At 40.9% G+C, this 25,034-nt stretch overlaps 1 protein-coding gene and 1 long non-coding RNA gene across 7 annotated transcripts in view; one reads left to right on the top strand and one right to left on the bottom strand.

Moving 5' to 3' along the window:
• The window catches only part of chd3 (chromodomain helicase DNA binding protein 3), a 41,333-nt gene that overhangs the window by 7,647 nt on the left and 8,652 nt on the right, over positions 1 to 25,034 (top strand). For 5 of the 6 annotated variants that reach the window (XM_034856986.1, XM_034856989.1, XM_034856990.1 and 2 more), the window contains exons 8-39: positions 5 to 180; positions 1,060 to 1,329; positions 2,109 to 2,312; positions 2,396 to 2,619; positions 2,880 to 3,011; positions 3,241 to 3,337; positions 3,767 to 3,958; positions 4,048 to 4,248; positions 4,523 to 4,660; positions 5,813 to 5,934; positions 6,164 to 6,337; positions 6,863 to 7,004; positions 7,288 to 7,419; positions 7,623 to 7,740; positions 8,614 to 8,738; positions 8,824 to 9,055; positions 9,353 to 9,537; positions 10,400 to 10,577; positions 10,914 to 11,000; positions 11,368 to 11,453; positions 11,905 to 12,038; positions 12,143 to 12,287; positions 13,375 to 13,537; positions 13,649 to 13,806; positions 14,183 to 14,381; positions 14,479 to 14,586; positions 14,679 to 14,813; positions 15,899 to 16,007; positions 16,972 to 17,104; positions 19,435 to 19,630; positions 21,278 to 21,441; positions 21,803 to 21,929. In XM_034856986.1, coding sequence (XP_034712877.1) covers positions 5 to 180; positions 1,060 to 1,329; positions 2,109 to 2,312; positions 2,396 to 2,619; positions 2,880 to 3,011; positions 3,241 to 3,337; positions 3,767 to 3,958; positions 4,048 to 4,248; positions 4,523 to 4,660; positions 5,813 to 5,934; positions 6,164 to 6,337; positions 6,863 to 7,004; positions 7,288 to 7,419; positions 7,623 to 7,740; positions 8,614 to 8,738; positions 8,824 to 9,055; positions 9,353 to 9,537; positions 10,400 to 10,577; positions 10,914 to 11,000; positions 11,368 to 11,453; positions 11,905 to 12,038; positions 12,143 to 12,287; positions 13,375 to 13,537; positions 13,649 to 13,806; positions 14,183 to 14,381; positions 14,479 to 14,586; positions 14,679 to 14,813; positions 15,899 to 16,007; positions 16,972 to 17,104; positions 19,435 to 19,630; positions 21,278 to 21,441; positions 21,803 to 21,929 — 4,986 coding nt within the window. The remainder of the gene's footprint in view (positions 1 to 4; positions 181 to 1,059; positions 1,330 to 2,108; positions 2,313 to 2,395; positions 2,620 to 2,879; positions 3,012 to 3,240; positions 3,338 to 3,766; positions 3,959 to 4,047; positions 4,249 to 4,522; positions 4,661 to 5,812; positions 5,935 to 6,163; positions 6,338 to 6,862; positions 7,005 to 7,287; positions 7,420 to 7,622; positions 7,741 to 8,613; positions 8,739 to 8,823; positions 9,056 to 9,352; positions 9,538 to 10,399; positions 10,578 to 10,913; positions 11,001 to 11,367; positions 11,454 to 11,904; positions 12,039 to 12,142; positions 12,288 to 13,374; positions 13,538 to 13,648; positions 13,807 to 14,182; positions 14,382 to 14,478; positions 14,587 to 14,678; positions 14,814 to 15,898; positions 16,008 to 16,971; positions 17,105 to 19,434; positions 19,631 to 21,277; positions 21,442 to 21,802; positions 21,930 to 25,034) is intronic. The other variant, XM_034856987.1, reaches the window with a different exon arrangement.
• LOC117934969 lies at positions 22,073 to 22,691 on the bottom strand. The gene is made up of 2 exons (XR_004654639.1): positions 22,354 to 22,691; positions 22,073 to 22,225 (listed from the first exon to the last, which is right to left on the bottom strand). It is a non-coding gene; the product is annotated as an uncharacterized LOC117934969 (long non-coding RNA).

The raw sequence follows: 25,034 nt of genomic DNA on the forward strand, positions 1-25,034 counted from the left end.
CCAGTCCCAGGTGAAGAGGATGGAGAAGGCTATGAAACGGATCATCAGGACTACTGTGAGGTGTGTCAGCAGGGCGGAGAGATCATCCTGTGTGACACTTGTCCTCGAGCTTACCACCTCGTCTGCCTTGAGCCTGAGCTGGACAAGGCCCCCGAGGGCAAGTGGAGCTGCCCGCACTGCGTGAGTACGACAGGAACACGTCTGTTTCTGCTTCCTAGTCATGATTTTGCTTAGCATCCTTATTTACATATTTAACTTCCAGCGACACCTCTACCTGACAAAGCTGAGGGAAAAAAAACAGGTTTAAAGTGGTTTGTTTTTACTCGCTCGGAGCACTAGATGAATAGAGGCTTTGCATCACAAATCTCAGTGGAAAGCTGGTTGCATTCATAGATACGCATTTGTGCCTAGACAAAGACAGGTAGATGAAGTGGTGCTGTGGGTGTACATCTATTCAGAAATGTCCTAAATAAATGAAATAAGAGAAATGTAAAATGCATATGCTATTTGTGAGCAAATAGTCATTTGTGTAACACAACCCGGCCAGGGTTTCCAATCTTTGTGTCCGCAAATGTCTGAAACGTGTATATGTTTTAGTAACAGGCACCAGAAGCTCGATTAATGAATCCCATCTTTCTTTTTTTCTGTAGAAAGTCAATCAGCTGCCACAGTTTAATACTACCTTTCCTCCAGATGTTAAGCTTTCTATTTTCAAACTAGCCAATATTTTTCTTTTAGGTGGCGATGTTGTTATACCCAAATATACTCATTACTCACAAATAGGCATTGGTGCACAGGAAATGGAGACCGCAAACCTTTTTAATATTGCTTGACTTGTTCTTTATTAAAAGTATCCTCCTCAAATTAATTCTGTAGGTCCGGGTATTGACCAGCTTCTAAAATCTCTCCCTTGTTCTGACGTTTTCAGCCATAGTTACTCAAAGCCAATAAGACAACATAGCTATGGTAGCTATCACCTGGATCTAACTTCACTGCAACAATGGTATTGTCAATGTTTCACTCAATTGAGATGTCAATCAATAAATGTTTCTTTCCCAGGAAAAAGAAGGAATCCAGTGGGAAGCAAAGGACGAGGACTTTGAGGATTTTGAGGAGGACAGCGAGGACAGAGTGATATCAGAGGTCAGCATCGGGGTCCCCGCCGGGGCGGAGGAGGAAGATGATGACCACATGGAGTTCTGTCGGGTGTGTAAAGACGGAGGTGAACTGTTGTGCTGCGACACCTGCACCTCCTCCTACCACATCCACTGTCTAAACCCGCCGCTGCCAGAGATCCCTAATGGAGAGTGGCTGTGTCCGCGATGCATGGTGAGCTGCTCCCGTTTTTACTTCAGTGTAAAACTTAGTTTTAAATGGGATTCAGGACTCTGTGTACGCTCTCCAGCTAGTTTAATTGTTGATTTACAGGCTTACAAATTCAGGATGTATAAGTCCCTAATTATCCTTTTACATGTGCGTATGTGCATGACAAAGACTTCAGACAGGGAGAGTGTCGCTGTGACTGCAGTGTCGCAGGATGAAAGAAAAGATCCCTTTATGTGGCAATGATTACTTGTTTTAGTCCGACTAAAATGAAAATGGACACTGATGTCTATAAGTTTAAATATGTCAGGTTTCACCGCTGAACAATTACATTTAGACACATTTGTGCTATAAACTGTGCTCTTGCTCTGCTGTCAGTCTAAATTCTCTCACACTCACACACCTAAACAAAAAATCACAAGGCAGCATCTTGTATTGGTAATGTGATTAAAATAAGTAGCTATTGTTAAAGAAATAACACTGACCCTGACTGTGGACATGATTTCCTTTGCAAAATGTTTTCTTGTGTGCATGTACTGATTTTCAGCCAATATGTTAATGATGTTGTCTGTCTTTGTGTGAGAAACATGACGTCACTTTGGGGAATCAGTGTAAGTCGAAAAAGCTAAAATTTGGATTAGTGCCTCCCAAGGACTTGAAACACTGCTGAGCGCTCCCTTTAAAGTCTCTATTTTATAACATTAGTCTCAACCAATCATGTGACTACAACCAAAGGAATAGGACACACTTCAGAGGATTCATTAATAAGTGTATTCCCCCTCTAGTGTCCGCCTATCAAAGGACGTGTCCAGAAGATCCTCCACTGGAGATGGGGTGAACCTCCGCCTCCCATCCCGGTTCCCCCCCCTCCTGACGCACCACCTGATGCCCCCCCGCCGCCACCAATGAAGGGCAGAGCCGAGAGAGAGTTCTTTGTCAAGTTGACTGCGCAGTCCTACTGGCATTGTACCTGGATCACTGAGCTGCAGGTGAGAGATTTGAGGGATGGATGTAAAGTGAGAGTCAAATCGAGTCAAGAATCAACATCTTTTTCACCTTTTCGTCCTTCCAGCTGGAGATCTTTCACTCTGTGATGTTCAGAAACTACCAGAGAAAGACGGACATGGACGAGCCTCCCAGCCTGGATTACGGGTCGGGCGGAGAGGACGAGAATGGAGTGGGAAAGAGCGAGAAGAGGAGGGCCAAGGACCCCCAGTACGCCATACTAGAAGACAAGTACTACAGATTTGGCATCAAGCCTGAGTGGATGATGATCCACCGCATCATCAACCACAGGTGAGGTTTGTGTGTGAGCATTAGCATGCAGTTTATCTGGTCTTCTGTGTGTGTCACACTTTATTCCAATACGTTTTTTAAAAGTATGTTGAGTACTAAAGCATGCCAGGCTATATGTCTTTAGTGTATTGTTGTTGATGTTAATACATTCCATGGTCAGCCAGTGTTTTTTATTTATATTTATAAACATGACATTTGTACACATTCACAGAAATGTAATGTAATAAGAACTCACTGTGCTGTATGTATCTCGCTGCCAGTGTGGATAAAAAGGGGACGTACCACTACCTGGTGAAATGGAGGGACCTGACCTATGACCAGTGCACCTGGGAGAGAGACGACATGGACATCCCAGACTTTGCAATTTACAAGGGCAACTACTGGAAGCACAGGTAGGACCTGCGGGACACATTTCACCCACACCTCTTTTTTTTTTTTTAAGGCAAAACATTTTTCAAAATGAGTCTAATAAGGATATTGTTTCAGCTCTTTTCATTGGGTTAGAGGTTTGTCATGGGACCGGAGAGTATCCCAAAGTATGGAAACTTACCCATAGGTCAATGCTTCTTGTATTTATTCGTTTGTTTACTTTTGTACTTGACTCAACTTGCTGTCGAACAGAGATGCAATAATGAAGGAGGACCCAGACAAACCCAGGAGGATGAGGAGCAAGATCCAGGAGGGCGAAGAGGAGTCTCCTGCCTCGCCGGTCACTGATGTGAGTTAACTGTAGTTTTGCTATCTGTTTGATTTATAGTTTCTGAAATCTCAGTTCCAGAAGAAAGTTTGATTTTTGTTTCTGACTGTTTGTTTCTAAGCTTCAGTCAGGTTTTAAAACACAACCATATTGTTGAGGGCATTGCTTTTATTTGTGATTTTTAAAATTGACGTACTCTTACGCATACTACTTACGTACCTGTTTTTCATAAGGTGAAACCATATTCTTTTTATGTGTTAGTTAATCTAGTGAATAAAATGTACAACACATTCTCAAAGTTTTGTTAAATGGCTGGATTTTGTCTCGAGGAAAAAAACTTGAATTGAATTTGAACTTGACCTATTTGTTAATGTCACTACAATTAAAACTACTGCTAATTGTGTTCAAATCAGGTTTTTCAAGTCTTTCCTCTGTGTTCTCTCTGTCCAGCCTACAATAAAATACGAGGAACAGCCCGACTTTGTCACATCGACGGGTGGGACGCTGCACCTGTACCAGCTGGAGGGTCTGAACTGGCTTCGGTTTTCCTGGGCTCAGGGTACAGACACCATCCTGGCAGACGAGATGGGCCTGGGCAAGACCATCCAGACCATCGTCTTCCTCTACTCCCTCTTTAAAGAGGTACTGAAGCCCCATGGTCCTGTCATTTTCTTGTTTTCACTGATTTTAAAGGTTGCATGACTTGTTCCTCCTCCTCCTCCGTCCCTCAGGGTCACACTAAGGGTCCGTTCCTGGTCAGCGCTCCGCTCTCCACCATCATCAACTGGGAGAGGGAGTTTGAGATGTGGGCGCCCGACTTCTACGTGGTGACGTACACGGGAGACAAGGACAGCCGAGCTATCATCAGAGAGAACGAGTTCTCCTTCGACGACACGGCTGTCAAAGGAGGGAAGAAGGCCTTCAAACTGAGGGTGAGGAAAATAGATTTGCATTATCCACAGCTGGGCAATAATTCAATTCTATCTAAGTGTTTTCTCTATGGAATCGTGTTGTGATTATGGGATAATTACATGTTATTGTATTATTTTTCTTATTCTTAATAATTCTCGGCAAAATGTAACTCAAAACCCTGTTTTATGTTAGCAAAAACATTAATGTATAAAACATGACAAAACAAATATGATCTTAATGTAATATAACATCCTGTCCTCCTTCCTCTTAAGTTTCCCTCTTATCTTCCTGCAGAGAGAGGCTCCAATCAAATTCCACGTGCTGCTGACCTCCTACGAGTTGGTGACCATCGACCAGACGGCGCTCAAGTCCATCGACTGGGCCTGCCTGGTGGTAGACGAGGCTCACCGGCTCAAGAACAACCAGTCCAAGGTACTGCAGCTACTATGTGGGTCAAAGTTAATGCAAACCCCATTATATAATTTAAGAGCCCTTAAATAAGGTTTTTAAAGAATTGTGACCAAGATACTGTATACTGAGTAAGATGTGTAACAGCAGGAAAATGATCTTGTCAGCGCTCTCTGGTGGACAAGCCATGTAGTGGCAGAAAATCTTTCTAAATTAACTCCAGTATCTTTAACATATTTGGCCTATTTCAACTGCAGGTTCTTTTTAATTCAGTTCTCACTCGCAATTTCAATTTACTTTATTATACCAAAACACTATATCTATAAGTCGACTAAAACATTTTAAACACTAGTACACCTGCACTTGCCAATTACTAATGTATCAATTATATTGATATATTAATTATTTATGCATTATATGAAAAATACATTATAGTTATGTTTTTGTTTGTTTGTCTGAATTAGTACTGCTTTTACATTCAACGAGTAAAAGAACAACATTGTTAAACATGTATAAAGTAACTGATTAATGCTGTCAGTTAAACGTGTTATTAACGGCGTTAATGCCGACCCATGTTAACGGTGTAAATTTGTTTTTATCACAAGATGAATTATTTTTTGGGCCTAGCAAACTTTGTAGTTTTTTACAACAACTAGTTAACGTTAGAAAAACTACAACACCACCGGTTCTAGCTAGACCGGAAACAAAACAACAGGCACGCCACACACACTTGTTTGGGCTTGCGAGCCGGCCAAGGAGTAGTAATGTTACATTTTGTGTGGATGGCGGTTGGGAGACGCTGACATGGATGCCAATAAGATTCTGAATGAAAAGTTTACTTTTTAAAAGTTTCCAAATGGTTCCATTGACAAGACCAAAGTGATCTGAGTGTTTTGTTGTCGTGAACTGAGCTACCATCGCAGCACGTCCAGTCTGAAATTGAACACTACAGTAGGCTGTATGCCATTGTTGTTTTCAATAAAAAAACAGTTGCACAAAGCAAGCCGATCTACTTTTCCATGTTGATAAGAGCATTAAAATGAGAAAAAAATAATGGGACAAAAAGAAATTAAGGGACATTTAGAATAGATTGTAGATGTGCGATTAACTGCACGATTAAATCGTTTGACGGCGCTACAGCAGATGTATGATAGGGACTGTAACTTGTCTTTGCAGTTTTTCAGGCGTCTGAACGACTATAAGATCGACCACAAGCTGCTGCTGACAGGAACTCCACTACAGAACAACCTGGAGGAGCTGTTTCACCTGCTCAACTTCCTCACACCCAACCGCTTCAAGTAGGCAGTCTCACACACACACACACACACACACACACACACACACACACACACACACACACACACACACACACACACACACACACACACACACACATATATTTTACTGTATCCACTGCATATCATTCTCTTTTTAGTAATAATTTGTTAATGGAGCAGATAATGTGTGATAATTTGAACCCAGAAATCGGTGCTACCAGTCCTTCACCCAGTCCTTCTCTCTGTACAGTAACCTTGAAGGCTTCCTGGAAGAGTTTGCCGACATCTCCAAGGAGGACCAGATCAAGAAGCTCCACGATCTGCTGGGGCCTCACATGCTACGGAGGCTGAAGGCAGACGTCTTCAAGAACATGCCCTCCAAGACCGAGCTGATTGTCAGAGTGGAGCTGAGTCCTATGCAGAAGTATGACACGCGAGAGGGTTTAGGGGGAACTGTGGATATGCTGGTGATCCACATTTTTAGATAACTGGGGCACATTCCCATTTAGTTACAAAATTTACCAATAATAATATAAAAACCAAGATAAAAATCTTACGACGTATTTGAAATGGACAATAATAATTGGATTTAATGGAAATGAACTGAAACCCACACGGAAACTGGAATATATATGTAAGATGTTATTTTGTGACTCAATCAAAAATCCCCAATTTTCCACTGATTTATTTGCTTAAAGAGATTCAGATATGTACTTATATACTTATATTTTGCAGAAAAATATGCTAAAATATGTAATATTGAAGTAGCAAATTAGACAGTACAAATCGTCAGGTTATTGGCATAAACAATGTAACAATGGAGGGTGGAGAGGAGTAAAAGAAAGGACGTTTATCTTATACTTTGTGTTGGTTTACATGGCTTACATTGAATAAGTATGCGACTGTGCACTTACTATTTTTTCATTTGTCTTTAAATTTTTAAATACAGAAAATACTACAAGCTGATTCTGACCAAGAACTTTGAAGCTCTGAACTCAAAAGGTGGAGGAAACCAGGTCTCCCTGCTCAACATTATGATGGACCTAAAGAAGTGCTGCAACCATCCCTACCTCTTCCCTGTCGCCTCCATGGTGAGAACACACACACACACACACACACACACACACACACACTTGTCCTCGGCAAGAAAGCCCAAGAAGAAAACCAATCATTATTTGCTAGTATTTCATTCTTTTCAAACCATTTGCTTGTAATTTCTCCTAACTTGCAGAAAAGTGACACCTTGTGGTAATGATTAGTTTTGAGCTTTTTTTTTAATCATATTTGTCGTTATTATATTCTACTAGTGTAAAACTGCAGTTGAGATTTAGACAGTCATTCATTCCTCATGGCATGGTTCGTGTGTGTTTGTAGGAAGCCCAAAAAACCCCAGCCGGTGCTTACGAGGGGTCGGCCCTCACTAAGGCCTCTGGGAAACTGACCCTGTTGCAGAAGATGCTGAGTAAACTGAAAGAGCAGGGACACCGAGTACTGGTCTTCTCACAGGTACACACACACACACACACACACACACACACACACACAGCACGCACACACCAGATGGACAGCTCCTTTCACAGATGTGAAACTAGTCCCATAACGCCTCCAGAAGGCTCAGCAGCAGACTGATTCCAGCTGTGCGTGGGTAATTGAGTATACAGTAGATGAAAACACAAACACTTCTTTCTCTTTCTGTCCTCCATTTTTAGATGACTAAGATGCTGGATTTACTAGAAGACTTTTTAGACCATGAAGGTTACAAGTATGAAAGAATTGATGGAGGCGTCACAGGAGCGCTGAGACAAGAGGCCATTGACCGCTTCAATGGTGAGATACTGGATGATGTGTAGTTATAAAAGGTGCAGTAGGCTGGTCATGTAGGATTTAAAAGAAAAAATATGCATTTTGGGCTTTTTTAGACTTCCAAGCTGGATTTTCTTTGGTGATCATCATAGTTTGATTTCCTCCAGCTCATGAGTTGATGGAAATGCAAGTAGGCGGTAGAAGGAGATGAAGTCAGGCAACAGGATGAGACTCAATTGGTGGAACTTATGCCTAACTGACATTACTTACAAAGGATGATAAGCACTGGGACGCATGCCAAGTTTGTTTTCATGTGGAAGTTGGCCATATCAACACATGGCATTCAATTATACAGAATAGTAGCCTTAATATTTGTATGCTCTTTAAACTTAAGAGAAAAACATTTTATTATCAGGGAAATTATCAATATGAGGCACAAAGGTCTTAATGTTTAAAAAAGGTGATCAACCTAAAACTATATTTACAAAATGACCCACCAGAGCATACTAAAAATCACACTGAATATTTTAATATAGATGACTAATTCAGGTATTAAAATAAACTCAAACCAGACCAGAAACAATGAGAGGAAGAAAAATCCCTTCACAAAAATATAGGAAATGTAACATCATTACAGATGAGCAGTAGCATCACAAAAAATGTCAAACTAATTGAAAAAGTGTTAATTGAACAAATAACAAAAAGGAAAGGTTTGCAAAAGAAAGATTGATATCAAATCCAATCAATGTCAATTCCTCAATGTCACCTTAAATGAGAACCGTATTACCACTATAAAGATACATAAGTTACTGTTATCAATGGGATCCTTATTTATTAAAAATAAATGATTATTATTTCTGGCTGTTAGTTTCTCTCACACTGTCTCTCTGCCCCCAGCTCCTGGTGCTTGTCAGTTCTGTTTCTTGCTCTCCACCAGAGCGGGAGGTTTAGGCATCAACTTGGCCACAGCCGACACAGTTGTCATCTTCGACTCTGACTGGAACCCTCACAATGACATACAGGTACTGTAGACTGGTTTTTGCTGAGGAAGGAAATTATTTAATACTACATAAAATTCATTTTTGGGCTTCATCCCGCTCCGCGCAGGCGTTCAGTCGAGCCCACCGAATAGGGCAAGCCAACAAGGTGATGATCTACCGCTTCGTGACGCGAGCCAGCGTGGAGGAGCGCATTACCCAGGTGGCCAAGAGGAAGATGATGCTGACCCACCTGGTGGTCCGGCCAGGCCTGGGGTCCAAAGCTGGCTCCATGTCCAAACAGGAACTGGACGACATCCTCAAGTTTGGAACAGAAGAACTCTTCAAGGATGAAGTAGAACGTACGTTTTTTTTCAACTCCACATGAATATTTTGTCAAGGGATGATGAGATGGTTAGTCATATATAATAATGTGGGAATTTGGAGCTTTAATGTCTGGGTCAAAGTTGGAGTTGGCCGGCTTCTTCTCCTGAACAGATTATTTTGTCAAACACAGTCACTTTAATGTAATTTAATCTTGACACATTTGTCTTATTCTGGTTTTCCTGACAATATAATTGGTTAACAAGAAAAATGTGTGCCATTTTTCTGGAGGAACATGACAAACCCTTTCCACTTTTTAACTCCACATGTGTCAGGGATGAAGAATAGTTCGGGGGATAAAGTTGAAGACGAGGGCAGCGTGATCCACTACGACAGTGTTGCCATCGAGAGGCTGCTGGACAGAAGCCAAGACGCCACAGACGACTCGGACGTCCAGAATATGAACGAGTACCTCAGCTCCTTCAAAGTGGCCCAGTACATGGTCCGAGAGGAGGATAAGGTAAAAGGGAAGAGGTTGACAGGATCTTACAAATAATATGATAGATTTTATGTATATAAGGATCTTTGTAGACATTTCCAAGTTATATCTTCCATATCAAACAACTTTATCATAGTTACTCACTTAAAGGTGCCCTGCCACACGTATTCCATTCCTTTGTGGTAATGTCTAAAGTCCTACCATGGACTTTGTAACATTTATTTTGTGGAAACAATACCTAAGTTACCTTGTTTCAGGCTATTCTAGCATGGTTTAGAAAGCTTGCAGGAAAGCTCGATTTGTGCCAGTTCTCAATTAATTGTGAAAGACATTTATTTATACAAAAAAGGCAATCATTCACTGGTTCCAGCTTTTCAAATGTGATGATTGGCTGCTTTTCTTTGTCTTTACTGATACCGAACTGAATATTTTGTTGGACAAAACAGGGAATTTTGAAAATGGGAACTTTGGCTTGGGGAAATTGTTATGGTAATTTTGTGTACTATTTTCTGGAATTTTACACACTATACAAATGAATGATAAACTATACTCTATATTGTTCTGAGGGTATGACAGAGATTGATGACGGAAGATGTAGCATAAACATAGCCTTTTTGGTGTTAAAGGCTGGTATGTAGTAAGAGAAGAGTGGTGTGTCAAACCTCACAGTCAAATTGGATGAGTAAATGGTGTCAAAGACTTAAGTTAACCCTAAGCCTTTTTATAGCATGCATGTACTGGTAATGCACATATGTTGTAGTAATGTGACTGATAACCACAATCAGTCCAGTTTGGAGACGTTTGAGCTTGTCAGTAAAGTCTGGAAATAAATTAATCTATTTGAAAAGAGTTGTAACTGCCATGTTTTTTTCTGCCGCTCCAGATCGAGGAGATAGAGCGGGAGATCATCAAACAGGAGGAGAACGTGGATCCGGATTATTGGGAGAAACTGTTAAGGCATCACTACGAGCAGCAACAAGAGGACCTGGCAAGCAAACTGGGCAAAGGCAAGAGGAACCGCAAGCCTGTCAACTACAATGATGCTGCACAGGAAGACCAAGGTAGGGACCGGGTTTGGATCGGTGCTGTATGGACCCGGTAGTCTCAAAAAAGCTTAAGGAAGCTGAGTAAACTCCTGGAAATTGTTTTATATCAAACCCTGGGTTAAAAAAATAAATCCTCTGTCACATGATATCATGAATGATTTCTGAAAGTAAGACTGTAGTTTTTTTAAATTTATTGTTAAGATTGATTATGTTTCTTATTCTAATCTCATGATCCTAGTATAAAATATGATTAGTGGGATTTTAGATGATATGTCTTCTGTCTGAGTTATTGCTGGCATAGTGGAAGTGAATGGGCCTGGCCTATTGACAGACCACCATGTGCTGTTTCAGAGTGGCATGCTGACATTTCAGATAACCAGTCCGAGTATTCAGTGGGCTCCGAGGAGGAGGACGAGGACTTTGATGATCGGCCAGAAGGTAAAGAGAGATAAAATAAAAAAAGACATCAAACCGAGCAGCGCTCCTCATGAACGATGAAAGATGCTTGTTGGAAGATATACACACACACACACCTGCTCAGGTCTGTGTTGAAGTTGAAATTGATTTAGTTGTAACTGTTGCCTGGCAGTCAAACACGGTAGATTGCCAAAAAACGCAAACTGCCAATCACCAGTAAATTTCACACAGTTAGAGGGAAACGCAGGAAGCATTTTAGAAGTTTTTGATTCTTGGTTGATGTTCTGATGAAATACTAAGTGTACATTTCAAGAAGACTCTGCAAGTTTGCAAAATCCTCCCTCTGTTTCTTTTCAACATTCTTTCATTTGCCTCCTGTTACCTGCAGGTCGACGGCAGTCACGTCGCCAGTTGAGAAATGAGAAGGACAAACCTCTGCCTCCTCTTTTGGCCAGAGTGGGAGGCAACCTCGAGGTTTGTACAACTCTCTTGAACCAATTCTTCTTTCATTTAGTGTGTTTTTTGACAATGTGATATTACCGGAAGCTGTCAGTTTTGTTTGAAATTTAACTTGCACTTTTAGATATATTTCTTACAACATTAAATCGATGATGGCAGCAAGGCTTTTGCATCTCCAGCAACTCTGCACCTTCCAAGCTCATTTATCATCTTGATAATGGTGGACTTGGATAAATGGCCTGCATTGTTCAAGCAAGGATTCAGAGTTTATTTTAGTGTTATTAGGCAGTCAGACCTATTCAAAGATGGCCTTGGGAGAATTCATTTTTGTCATCCTGACATTCTCATTTAATGTCTTCCAGAAAAAAAATAACAATGCAGAGATAAGTTTTAACAAACCAACACTATTTCCACTGCCCAGACAGTGCCAGCTTCACTCAGGAAAAATATACTGTGATTTCAATAGGTGCTGGGCTTTAACACACGCCAGCGAAAGGCTTTCCTGAACGCAGTGATGCGCTGGGGAATGCCGTCTCAGGATGCTTTCTCCTCTCAGTGGCTGGTCAGAGACCTCAGGGGCAAGACTGAGAAAGAATTCAAGTAAGGAAAAACAGTATTGATGGAAATTGTTTAGTGTTATTTCTCTAGTTCTATCAATCCTTTAACCATATATTTCTCTTTTTCTTCTTTTTCTTCTCTGCCAGAGCTTACGTGTCTCTCTTCATGCGTCACTTATGCGAGCCCGTGGCTGACGGGGCGGAGACGTTTGCAGATGGTGTGCCGAGGGAGGGCCTGTGTCGCCAGCCAGTCCTCACCCGCATTGGCGTCATGTCTCTTGTCAAGAAGAAGGTCAGACCAATGCTGTTTGCCTTCCTTAATCAAGACAAATGTGGTGAATGAAGCAATCTATGACACTTAAAGTTAAAATCTGCAGCAATACAGTCATGTTTGATTTCGTCTTGTTATTGGTAACCTGTGGTTACCATGGTAACACAAGTGTGGCGAAATACCACGGATAACCCTCAAGCAGCTCACGGACAATGCTAAAATAGGCTGTTGTTTTGTGGAAACTTTTTATGAACAATGGCTGTCAGCGCTAACCTCGGCGACAAATGGAATGCGTTTCGCGTCACAATAAAAGTAGTCTATATCCTCGATGTTCCATTTCCAGGATTGCTCCGGGGCCGCAAGAAATTCCGCCAGATGCATATCTTCTCGCCAATGTCTGTTTCCTTCCGCTTTCTCTGCTTTGGAATTTTAAACCCCGGTGAATTTATGAGTACTATTGTTAACTGCTCCTCAGATTCCTGTAGGGTACTAGCTAGATTATCTGTCCAATCTGAGTTTTCTCTTGCACAACTAAAACAACTTTTGAACATAAAAGTTCCACCAAAACAAGTAACTTCCCGAGGCTATTTTGCAAAAGCACCATGCAAAGTTTAGCGTTGCCCATGACGATTGTGATTGGTTTAAAAAAAATGCCAATAAACCAGAGCATGGTTTTTTCCCATCCTGGAATGATGTGTGGACTCAGCAGACCCTCCTCCACAGTGCTGTGGAGGATGGTCTGGCAAAGCGAGACTACGATAAAAGCTATCCCGGTTTGCATTAGCAGTAACTTCTGAAATGATGGAGAGTGGAAAACAAATCATAAAAAAAAAAAATTTGAAATACTAAACCTGGATTACATACAGTACATCCTGTGAATCTGTCGTGTGCAGGTAAGCAATTAGAATCCAATGCGGGAATGGCTGATTTCGCCACTAACTATAACAGTATATAGAGAGATAATTACTGAAAATAAAACCATTGAATGGCTATTGTTGAAAAAATAGCAGGGCACGTGGATGGTGTGTTTAAATAAGCTGGTATTAAGTTAAGTCAGCGTGTGCAAAGCTTTTTTAAATTTTATTTATTTTGAGTGTTTTGCGTCCAGATCCAGGAGTTTGAGCACATCAACGGGCGGTGGAGCCTTCCAGAGCTCAAGCCTGAGGTCATCATAAACAAATCCTCCTCCAGGGCCTCCTCTCCTGTCGTTAAGACCACCACGCCCACCCCCGAAGCCAGCTATAACAACACACCTTGTACCTCAGAGCCAGGTAACCAAACCTACATGGTCGGTCACATTCACCAGATCCAGCAGGGGGCACTTTGTGTAAAAGGCACCAGATAAAGTTGAAGAGTAATCTAGCCATACTGTTTATGTGCAGCAACCCCTGCTCCATCAGACAAGCTGGAAAAGAATGGAAAGGAGGGAGAGAAGGACAAAGAGGAAGGCGAGGCCCTGTCCGACAAAGAGAAAGTGAAGGAGAAAGAAAAGGATGAGGGGAAAGAGGTGGACAGCAACAGGACTGCAGAGCCTGAAGAGGTGGGACACTGTTAACTAAAACACCTACTGTAAATACTGTGGTTTTCATAGGCCAGTTAGTGTATTGTATAGCAGCATTTTCACATGATGTAAAAAATCAATGGAAAGTGCCTATCAGTTAGAAAAAAAAAAAAAAAACTCTACAACATGCTTTGGAAAATAGTCATCCAAAATGTTAAGTACATGGAATTAATAGCAAAAAAGGCTACAACACACAAATACACTGGTGTGGTCTGTTTAATGAAGTACAAATAGAATAAGATGTAAACTTAATAAAAGGAATTCAAATGAATAATAGTTAAATTATGTTTTTTCAGTTCTGTAGAAGCAAACAAACAATTCAGTAAGTGATGGTCTATTGTGTTGCTTTCCATAGCTTTCCTCCACGACAAAAGACACATCCCAAAATGCATCACCCAGTCCAAAACACGAAGACAAAGAGGACAGCGATGTGAAAAAAGAGGAAAAGAAGGAAACAACTGACAGTACAGCTGCTACAACAGAGGAGAAAAAGGTACAAGAGGAGAGTAAAGAAGAGAAAAAACAAGACGCAGAGGTCAAAGAAGAGAAATCAGGTAAAAACAAAAACACAGGAAAGAAACTTGATAAGTCAGTTAGATCAAATCTGACGCAAAGTCCTTGCTAATGAAATGGTTTTTTTTCCTGCAAAAGGAGAAAAGCCGGGGGAGGAGAAGGAAAAAAATAAGCGGGAAGAGACACTCACAGCAACTGAAACAACAGATGCAAAGGATAAAACCGAGGTGTCTGATGTGAAGAAAGGTATACGCTTCACGGTCTGCTATAGTAAGCTGCCATAAATACACAAGCAACATGTTTTTTGCTAAGAGAATTACCGTCTTACTCAAAAACAGAGGAAGTCAAAGGTGAAAAGGATGCTGGGAAAGAAGCCAGAGCAACAAGGGAGGATCCTGCGCCCAAGGGTAACGGGAGGCCTCCCATTGAGCGACCTCGCTTTATGTTCAACATCGCAGACGGGGGCTTCACCGGTCAGTACTGATTCACCTGCAGTGGTTGTGGAATCCATTCAGCTGGTCTATGTGGTAGTGTATGTACAGGAAGGCATTTGAGGATTCTATGTAGGGCACTTAAGTAACTCTCCCTAACTTTACTGTACTTCATCTCTTTTAACAACTTTAGTCAGCTAAGTTTACTTCTTCAACATTTACAATTTTGACTTGGATGTTGACAAGAACGTCAGAAACTGTAATTATTCTTGGACTTCAAATATGACACATGGACACAACAATAGCCTCTTGCTAAAGTGGAAGTGATAACACCGGGGAAGGGTGCTTTGTTTTTAGACCTGGGTGACCAATCTGGTCAGTTCTGCATAAACCTTTCTAACAAGTGCAATTATATATTTTGTGCTTTAATATTTTAAGCCAGAACTGCATCCCCATTCATTAGATATACAAAGAACTATCAACATGATTCAAAGTATAAATGTAATGTAGCATTGACACTATTGCTGGGTAATGTATCGATACTATATCGATAGTACATCGATATTGTGATATGGCATAAAAGTTTTTCTGGTTTTAAAGACTGCATTACAGTAAAATTATGTCATTTTCAGAACTTAACAGACTTTTGTAACTGTTACAATATTATTTGCCTTTACCCACTTAGTCATTATATCTGCTGTACATCACTGATGATTATTTATCTAAACTCTCATTGTGTGAATAGTTTGTGAAAGCACCAATAGTCAACATTACAATATCATTGTGGTATCTGTATCAAGGTATTTTTAATCAAAAATATTGTGATATTCAATTTTCTCCATATCGCCCAGTCCTAATTGACACTTGCATTTTAAAAGGTGAAAAGGTGAAAATAACTTAATAGCTAGTCCAAACAAGTGACTAAGCTGTCGAAAAACATCAAACTAAAACAGAAAAATATTCCACTTGCTTTCCAGAGCTTCTGTACAAAAGCCAAAATGATCTCCACATTGAACACAAACACAGAAAAGCTCTTTGTGCCATGGAAACACCTGCAGCCAGGTTTCAGCTAGCTAAGCACTTTGAGACCAGCACCATTTTTAGCTTGTGTTGGCTTCACCCCACAGAGCTGCACACTCTCTGGCAGAATGAGGAGCGAGCTGCCATCTCCTCGGGGAAGATGAACGAGATCTGGCACCGCCGACACGACTTCTGGCTGCTGGCGGGAATCGTTATGTATCCTTGACGGCAGTTGCCCGAGCGATGACCCCAATGTGTTTATTTTTCTATAAGCCGGCAGAAGCCCAGCGTAATAAGTCAACAAGCCAGCCAGAGCTCGGTAAACAGCAAACTGTGTCTGCTGGAAGCCAATGTAGTGGGTCATTTAGTTCATGTTGTTCCCTCTATTATGGTAATTAGACCATGTTGCATGCAGCATTCACATTAGACTGTTTTCATTATTCTGCAAGCTAATCATGAGGCCTTGTTAGACTGAAATAAAAGGGGAGAAATGATTTGTTTCAGAAGCTGCCTAGGGCCTATTTGTGCTAAAATAACTGCAATTTTGTATTTTAAGAAGATTAAATGAATCCCCATCAAAAAACAATGTTCAGCTTTAAGGAATAGCTCAACATTTTGGGCTCAACATTTCGATACTACTCTCATATCTGTTTCAAGACTTGGCATAAAGTGGAGGCAGGGGGAAACAGCAAGCCTGGCTCGGGCCAAAGTTCAAAATAGCCTCCCAAGGGTATATATGGTTGATTTTACCTTTCTTTTTCTTTTTTTTTAACGTTTTAGTTGTAATGAGTTACAGCATGCAAATTAGTGGTTTTTAAAGGTCCTGGTAGGCAGATTTTGTTACCTAGAAGCAGGTTAGCTCTTTGCAGTCTTTATGGTAAGTGAAGACTGAAAACTTGCTGCTCGCTATAACTTTCTATAATTATCATTATTATTATTATTATTATGCATAGTGTCAAAGGTCTTCTTCCCTAACTCTTACAAAGAATGTGAATTAGTGTATTTCCCAAAATGTCAAACTATTTCTACTACTTAATTCTTAAGTGCTTCATAACTTTTCCATTGGAGAAATAATCTGAAAACCTTCTGTGTTTAGCTTCACTGTTACTTTTAGCACACACTGTTGCCTCATACTGCCTCTTGCCCAAAAGTGTTACGTGACCCTTGACTTTTTTGCCAGTCACGGCTACGCCCGGTGGCAGGACATCCAGAATGACCCCCAGTTCGCCATCGTCAATGAGCCTTTCAAATCGCAGGCGAACAAAGGCAACTTCCTGGAGATGAAGAACAAGTTCCTGGCTCGACGCTTCAAGGTAAGACAACACTGTACGTCTACAACTTGACTTTCAGAAGTGGAGACACCAGATTTATTTGTCAGTTCTTCTTCTTCTTCTTCTTCTTCTTCTTCTTCACAAAAGTCACCAAACTTTACGCCCAGTCCAGTCCTGTGCCAAACTAATCAGTCCGAGTCAAACTGTAGCGCTAATAGAGCAGAAACTTTGCCCTGCTTTCACCCAGTAGCAATCTACTTTTTTCAAAAACCTTCAAAGCTACTTAAACCTATCTCTTCACACATTTTGGGCTCTATTAACACCAATCTTTAGGAAATCATCTCCACACTGTTCTCCACAAATGTTCGATTCATATCTGTTGATATATCAAAGCCCACAGTGCATTAAAACGTTTTACTGCATACAGTTATGTTTACAAATACCACAATGTTCATAGAAAATTTTTACAACTTTTTCACTGAAATGCTGAGGTCATTAGTTTGTGTCCTAGGTTAACATGCCGCTGTGTACTCTGGCATTGTGCTGTGGGGATTGGAGATACATATAATCAGAGATATTTTATTTTAGAAGATCCTCAGGCATACTCAGTGTAAGGAATATCTGTGTGTGGCACTTTTGCTGACAGAACCCTTGTTTATTTGCATTTTTTCTCCTCTTCTCCATCCACCGCTTTTTCCTTTTCCTCTTCAAAATGCCAGACCTCAACCATTGCTGCGGAGCAGCTATAACATTATTGATTTTTTTTCCCGTACCAATGACATAATGATATTTCTTCCAGTACCTGTAAATATATAAACATGTTTCTCTACAAAAACCCTTTTTTTTATTAACATAAAGTTTAAAAAAAATTCTAACAAACAAGAACTTTGGGTGCCTGGGTAGCACACCTGGTAGACCACACACCCATAAATGTTCGCATATAAAGAGGTTTACACCTCCGACCTGCGGCCCTTTACTGCATGTCCTTTCCCCTGTCTCCCCCTCCTTGTCTTCAGCTGTCCTGTACAAATAAAGGCCTTAAAATGACCCCCAAAAATCTTTACAAGAACTTTGCAAAAATGTTGGCTATAATTGGAAGAATTTAGATTTAAATTAGGTTTCGACTTTGACTAGCCATTCAAAGCCAACTTTCAGGATTTTACAGTTTTAAATAGTCTGTGCTATAAACTTAATTCAGTGCACGCCCTAGTTCTAAGCAAACAAACTATTTTAGGAACATTTTTACAGTGTCTTCCATCCCCTGACATGTTTGATGGTCGGCTGACAGATGCCCCTAGACCCACATTTTGGCTGGATGGTGTTGCTGACCACTGCATTTCTGGAACAGCTCTCATCCTGTTTTTGAGCGGCTCACATGTTTCAGATCCTGCCCTCAACATCCTCATTTACTGTATCTCTGTCTCTTAAACATTTCTCCTTATCTCTCCTTTTAAATTATTGGAGTTTTTTTCTAACTCTGCCATCAAGAATGCACAGGACAGCACAAATAAATCTCTTTCAAACAAAATGATCCTTAGTATGTTTTTAGTTGCACATTGCAACAAATAAGCGCTTTTTTTTTTTTACTGGACATCACACAAACAACTAAATCACAACATGAAGCTCCATTTCCCTTACAATGCTTGCATTACTGTCACTATGCTAACCAAGACAGAATATAATAAGAGTATATTCTGTAGAATAGGTTGCAAACATCAGAGCTTTTAAGCCCTGTTATCATTTCTGTCTGTGTTTAAATTAAATTAAAAATACAAATTTATTTGTCAGTTTTCCTTTGATTAGAAATGTGGGTTTCATCAAAAAATGTATTCATTTACATGCATATTTTAAATATCAGTAAGTGTTTTTGAAGCAGATTCTTCTTTTACCAAGTAGCTTGTGTTGTAAGGGAATTAAGTTTTTTTATTAGACGGATTGCTAGATGGAACGATTCATTAAATGTCTTGAATCCAGTGTGAAGGATACGGAGCTCTTCTGTGATCAATAACCCTGCATAATAAATAATTACTGTAGCTCTCTCATTCTCCTGCTGTTTATACTTTTTTTCTTAGCAAGATGGATTTTTTACATATTAGTTTAAATCACAACAATAAAAAGTGTCTCATAAAGTCACCCTATTTGCTAAAATAAACAGCAGTGTTTGCTATGAACCTAAACATTCAAATACTGAAGATGTGTTCCATACATCTTAAACAGTCAAGTAACATTTGCTTCCCGGTTTATGGTTGAAATACACAGACATAAAATCTGACCAAACGATTGTAGTGAAATTACAGTACAACTAAAAAAAGGCAAGTGAATGATTGTGGTTCCCTTCTACTTGACATCAGTATAACCCTCTTGTCCTCCAGCTTTTGGAGCAGGCGCTGGTGATAGAGGAGCAGTTGCGACGGGCGGCCTATCTGAACATGACCCAGGACCCCAGCCACCCGGCCATGGCGCTCAATGCACGCTTTACAGAGGTGGAGTGCCTGGCGGAGTCACACCAGCATCTCAGCAAGGAGTCACTGGCTGGCAACAAGCCAGCCAACGCTGTCCTGCACAAAGGTCAGGGATAAAGGGATGACACCAATAATTAGGGCTAAAACCTTTAGCGTCGCTAGCTCATTTTTCTGTGGCCTCGGCCCCACATGTTGCTTGAATCAGTGTTCAACCGCTTCCCTAAACTTCTGTCAGAAACTCTGAGATCTAGCACATCAGCAGAGCAGCATAATGCACAGCAGGTGCAGGTAGAATTACTGTGACTTTGTTCCAAATTCGTAATATTATAACTTTATTTTTTTCAAAATTTCCCAACTCCTCCAAAGCCAGAAAACAAAGATGGGATGAGTTGAGGTGTCGTAACACACCTGAAACATAACAGTCTAGGAGTTCCTGTTGATCTACAGGAGAACAAATATTTGAAAAGAAATGCAGAATGCCTGAGAGCCTTACTGCATTATATTCCATTATGTTTTATATTTTTAATCCTCTTCTATGTTTCCCTTTACATAAATAAAGATAGTTCCAGCACAAACTGATGCAGAAAAGTTAGAAATGTGTGCAAACATGTACGCCAGAATGCAGGAAATTAAGTGTTTGAAGCTCAAAATGTTCTGGGCAGCTGAAAAGACATACACTGGCTATTAACAAGCTGGGCAAGCCAAACGTTTTTGGGATACGCTCTGAATGCATTACGTTCAGTTGGTTTAAATGGGTCTGGGCTAAGCCCCCAACGTCTTCATGTCCTAGAAACACCCCTGGTTAAAATCTTTTTCTTTATACGTCTGTACAGTTTATAAAACACACACACATTTAAACAGAGACAGGCAGACAGATTTAGACAGAGTTTGAGAGATTGACTAACGGATAATCACAGGCATAGAATAAAAGAGAGAAACGCATCAACATGCTCTCAATTGTTGTGCAATCAGTCGTCCTTCCTGCAGAGACCATATCACTCTGCCTGAAGCTGACTTTAGTAAAGCCAAGCAGATAATCTTACACACTGTAAAGCGATAGGTCCAAACATTTTCTCACTGGCTCCCTGGCAAGTCTGTCCATGTTCATATTGTTCTGTCGAAATGATAACATGCTCCGTGCACTACTGTTTTAGTTTCTGTCTTGTGTTTGTGCATGTAACGATGCTGAGCTAAACAAATGCTTAAAACATATTTATCAAATCGCAAAGTGACTGCTAGTTTCTTACGGGTGATTAGTTTCATATGGGATGTGATGACAGAGTGACAAGATAATAAAGGATGGGAAAGGAAATCTCTTAGAAAAATAGAATGGGAAGTGGGCTTTAAAAAAAATATATAAATCCCCAAAAACTTTGTCAGATGACAAAATACTATTTATAGACCATGTAAAAGATAATATAACTAAAAACAACCTTAAGAACTAGGAAGACATTTTTTCAAGTTTTTTTACAGAAGTTGTCAACCTCAACAGTTCCTTGAGTTGAACTGACCCTGGACACAAAAAGAATGGAATAATATAACTCTTTCTTTACTTTCCACTGTTTACATAACTCAAGCTTCGGAAGGAAACAGACACTACTTTCTGCATCAATCAATGAAGTACCCAAATAAAGTATTAAATGATTAATAAGAGGCACAAAAGTAGCAGGAAGTTGACGCTAAAATGTGAACATATGGTTTAAAGTGAACACCTAGTAGTAGTAGTTGTTGATGTTTGTTGTTGTCATTGCAGTGTTGAACCAGCTGGAGGAGCTGCTGAGTGACATGAAGGCCGACGTTACCCGGCTACCGGCCACGCTGTCCAGAGTCCCACCCATCGCCGCCCGTCTGCAAATGTCCGAGAGGAGCATCCTCAGCCGACTGGCCAGCAAGGGCACTGAGACGCACACCCCCCCGGTCAGCAGCCTACACACACACACACACACACACACACACACACACACACACACACACACACACACACACAAAACATCAAAACATTCACAAGTTGAAACCTGCTCGAGCTGCCTGCATTCAGTGGAAAATTAATAGATGGAGGACGGCCAGTGAAAAGAGGGGGCGTATTATCTTGTCACCCACCTGTGGATTTTCACTCCACAATAAAGTCAGCAGATTTCTTTTGTCAGCGCACATGACTTAAAAGTGTTTTTTCTTATTCATCTCAATGTCCTCTTGTACCCCTTATTTATCCTCTATTGTCATAAATCACAACCTACATGCACAACAAGAAAACTTGTCTTCCTCTTCCTCCGTTTAGCCCATACCTCCAGGACCCTACGCAACCCCTCACAACTACGGAGGTCACTTCACCCCCGCCCCCCCGAGCGCGCTATACATGGGAGGGGCCAACTACAGTCAGATGCCGCCAGGATCCTTCATATCAGGTCGGTGTTTGAAGCTCCATTGATATCCTTTACTGCTGTCAATAATGGCTTTGTCAGGATTATAAAGTTTGTTGGCAAGTATTGCTCAAACCAAGAAAAAATTCAGATCTCAAGATTTATAAATAGGTGTCATATGACATATATTAAATGATGCCTTATTAATCCGGACTGTTCATGTAAAGGTGCAGCACTTTGTGTTTTGATATGTCAATGTGCAGGGAAATGTTTGATGTTTTGAAACTTCTTAAGGAGTGATCTGAGAGTCATTTCAGTCTTCACTTGCCATTGCAGGTGCTCTGTGTGTGAATCTGCGGGTGGGTGTGTGTGGGAGAAAGAGAGAGAGATGGAGTGTTCCTGTCGGTAACATCACAGGGTATTAAGGCATCCATAATTATAGGATTCAAGATGATTTACACAAGCATACCAGTTTGATCTGTTTGACAGTTGGCAAGCTGGCAGTTTAAGCCAGATTTCTGCTTCCTTGCGGAGGTGAAGGATTCCCATGTGTATCCCTGCATGTCTTCTACCTAGTGATAGAAGATAATTATGGGAGGTTTTGGACAGGAAATGGCTTAATGAGATCAAGCGGAAAACAATAATTGAAAAAGTAAACATGTTTAAAAGGGACCTCCACCAATTTTACACATGACACTCATAATGAGAGGAGTACCACTCGGCCTGTGAAAACTGTTGTGTAATGTCTTCCTCGGCTCTTGAGTGGAAAATAAGCCTGATTATGTCATAATCTTTTTAATGCCTCTTTTGCAAAAAAGACTGCATAAAGCAGTGCAGTGCACATTTAGGTTCAGTTTGTGTTTTGCACAAAATGACTTTACTAGATCACCAAATATATTTTATCTAACATTACTGAAAGGAGACAGGTACTGAGGGATACCTCGTTTTTTTTGTACAATTTCTTTTTTATCGTCAACAGTTTCTAGCAGGATCAGAAATCTATACGAGAAAACAAGCAGACCACGCTCGCTAATCCCAGTTGTGGTTGCTGTAGCCTCAGCGTGCAGTGCCATGCACGTCAGCTCCAGCAGAGCTGCAGGGCCTCCATGATACCCTGACAGAGACCCAGATCCAGCTTCAGAGATCTGGGCTTGATTACTTGGCAACTTGCACTGATGATGGACAAAACCAGTCCAAAATGTTGCTTCTATTTAAAGATATCTGAGGAATTTCATCTTTATATGGTTATGTTGTTGCGGAAAAAAAAACATTCAGTTAGGAGAATCAAAATTACTGACTCTGGGAAATGTCTATGATAGTTTTGTGGTCGAGTGTAGTTATTTAACTCTTGAATTTCAATTTAATCCTTAAATATGTGGAGCAAAGAAATACCTGATGGCTTCTAAAGCAGTACTGTTTTAAACACTTTGAGTAGACACTTTATCTTTCTGAGCAGCTTAAGTTGTGAAACCTGCAAAAATCCAGAAAGTAGTCCATATTGGAAAAACACATCCGTGGCAGACTTTCTGATGTGGCTGCCAGATAGACACCTGAAATAGATATTACTAAAATCAAACACAACAGTGCTGCACTGCTATATTAAGGCATTTTCATCTCTCAAAATGTCCAACCTCAAAACCAATACTCAGCAGTAACAACACATTGTGCAACAATTAAGCACAAGTCTGGAGATCTATCAACCCTGTCTGGGGAGTATTTTCTTTTCCAATCTTTGTTTTGTCTTGTGAAGTCCTATTGTGGCTCTCATTACATACTGAGTTAAAAGATTTTGAATTTAAGTCATAAAAAGAAAGACTCTGTTTTGTTTTGGTCTCTTGTCCAACTCTTCTTGCCTGCAGTCTGTCAGAGCGCAGTGGCAGTTAGTGAATTTATTTTCTCATAATTAGTTTGGTAACAGCATATGCTCACCAGACGCACTCTCGGCTTTGCATGTGTATTCGTGTTTGGAGATGTTTAGATAGCAGAGATGTGGCAGAGATAACTAGTAAAACCTGATATTCCCCAATAGCTTTGCGCTTAAAACCACAACACCCAGCTCTCTCAGTGCTGGGCCTGCCTTTCACTCAGTGCATCTTGATTTATGTAATTGTAGACTGAGACATCTGTCAAAATCATTGCATTTTAGAGAGCCAGGGCCTATCTCTGAAAATGTCATTATGCTCCGTGTCTGGCCATACCAAGAAGCATTCAGACTTTGTACCAAGGTATTTTGAGAAGGACAGAAACCACAGAAGGGGATTGGTTGTGTAAACGTTGTGTTGTGACTTGTGAACCGGTGGAGGGCTGGGCCCAGCGTTGGCTGTTCAGAAATAGTCGTGCGCGAGTTGTGTTGCCCCGTGGGTTTTGCTTGCGGGGGCCTCGCGGCGAGCAGCTGAGCTGAGCTCAGTGCAGTTTGAACGCCCTGAACTCTGGCAGGGCACAGGCATGCAGAAAATGAGCCCATATTTATGGTCTTGATTAGGGTCACGCTGGTTCCTGACCTTTTTAGATTCAGCCAGGGATGGAAAACGTGAGCTGGAGAAATGGACGGAGTTAAAACAACACAATTCTCTGATTTCGTGACCTCCTAGCTTCCCTCCATTAATAGTCCTCTCCTGAGAGAAGCTCCCTCACTTGAGTATACAAAACATATCCAGAAATATGCATGTCTGCTGTGACACTTTTAAACTACACATCTACTGCTTTAGCTGCACTCTGTGAACTACAAAATGTAATAATACACCAAATGTTCCAATGAAGGATTTTTGCTGTCTCACACATGGCAATATTTCAGCATTTGCACTATTTCTTGAATTGCATTTTTGGTAAACCTGTTTCAGCCATCTGTACTACCATGAGGAAGCTACTCATCTGCACTGAAAGGAACCCCACATTCTAGAAAAAACTTCCCCCCTTATGGGCGTAGAAGTTAGGGAGATTGCCCTTCAAGTGGAGCACACTGGTTCAAGCCCACATGTCTGCAAGCAGCCGCCCTGCTGAAGTGTCCTTGAGCAGAACAATGAACCCCCGCCCGCTCCAGTAGCTCCCCCCCTGACCTCTGACCTCCCTGCAGAGGAGGGAGGCAAACTAAAATTCCCTACGGGGACCAGTAAAGTGTGACATTATCCTGCTCCCCTCTCCGAGTCTCCA

Source organism: Etheostoma cragini, chromosome 19 (genome assembly GCF_013103735.1).
Source record: "Etheostoma cragini isolate CJK2018 chromosome 19, CSU_Ecrag_1.0, whole genome shotgun sequence".
Lineage (NCBI taxonomy): Eukaryota > Metazoa > Chordata > Actinopteri > Perciformes > Percidae > Etheostoma > Etheostoma cragini.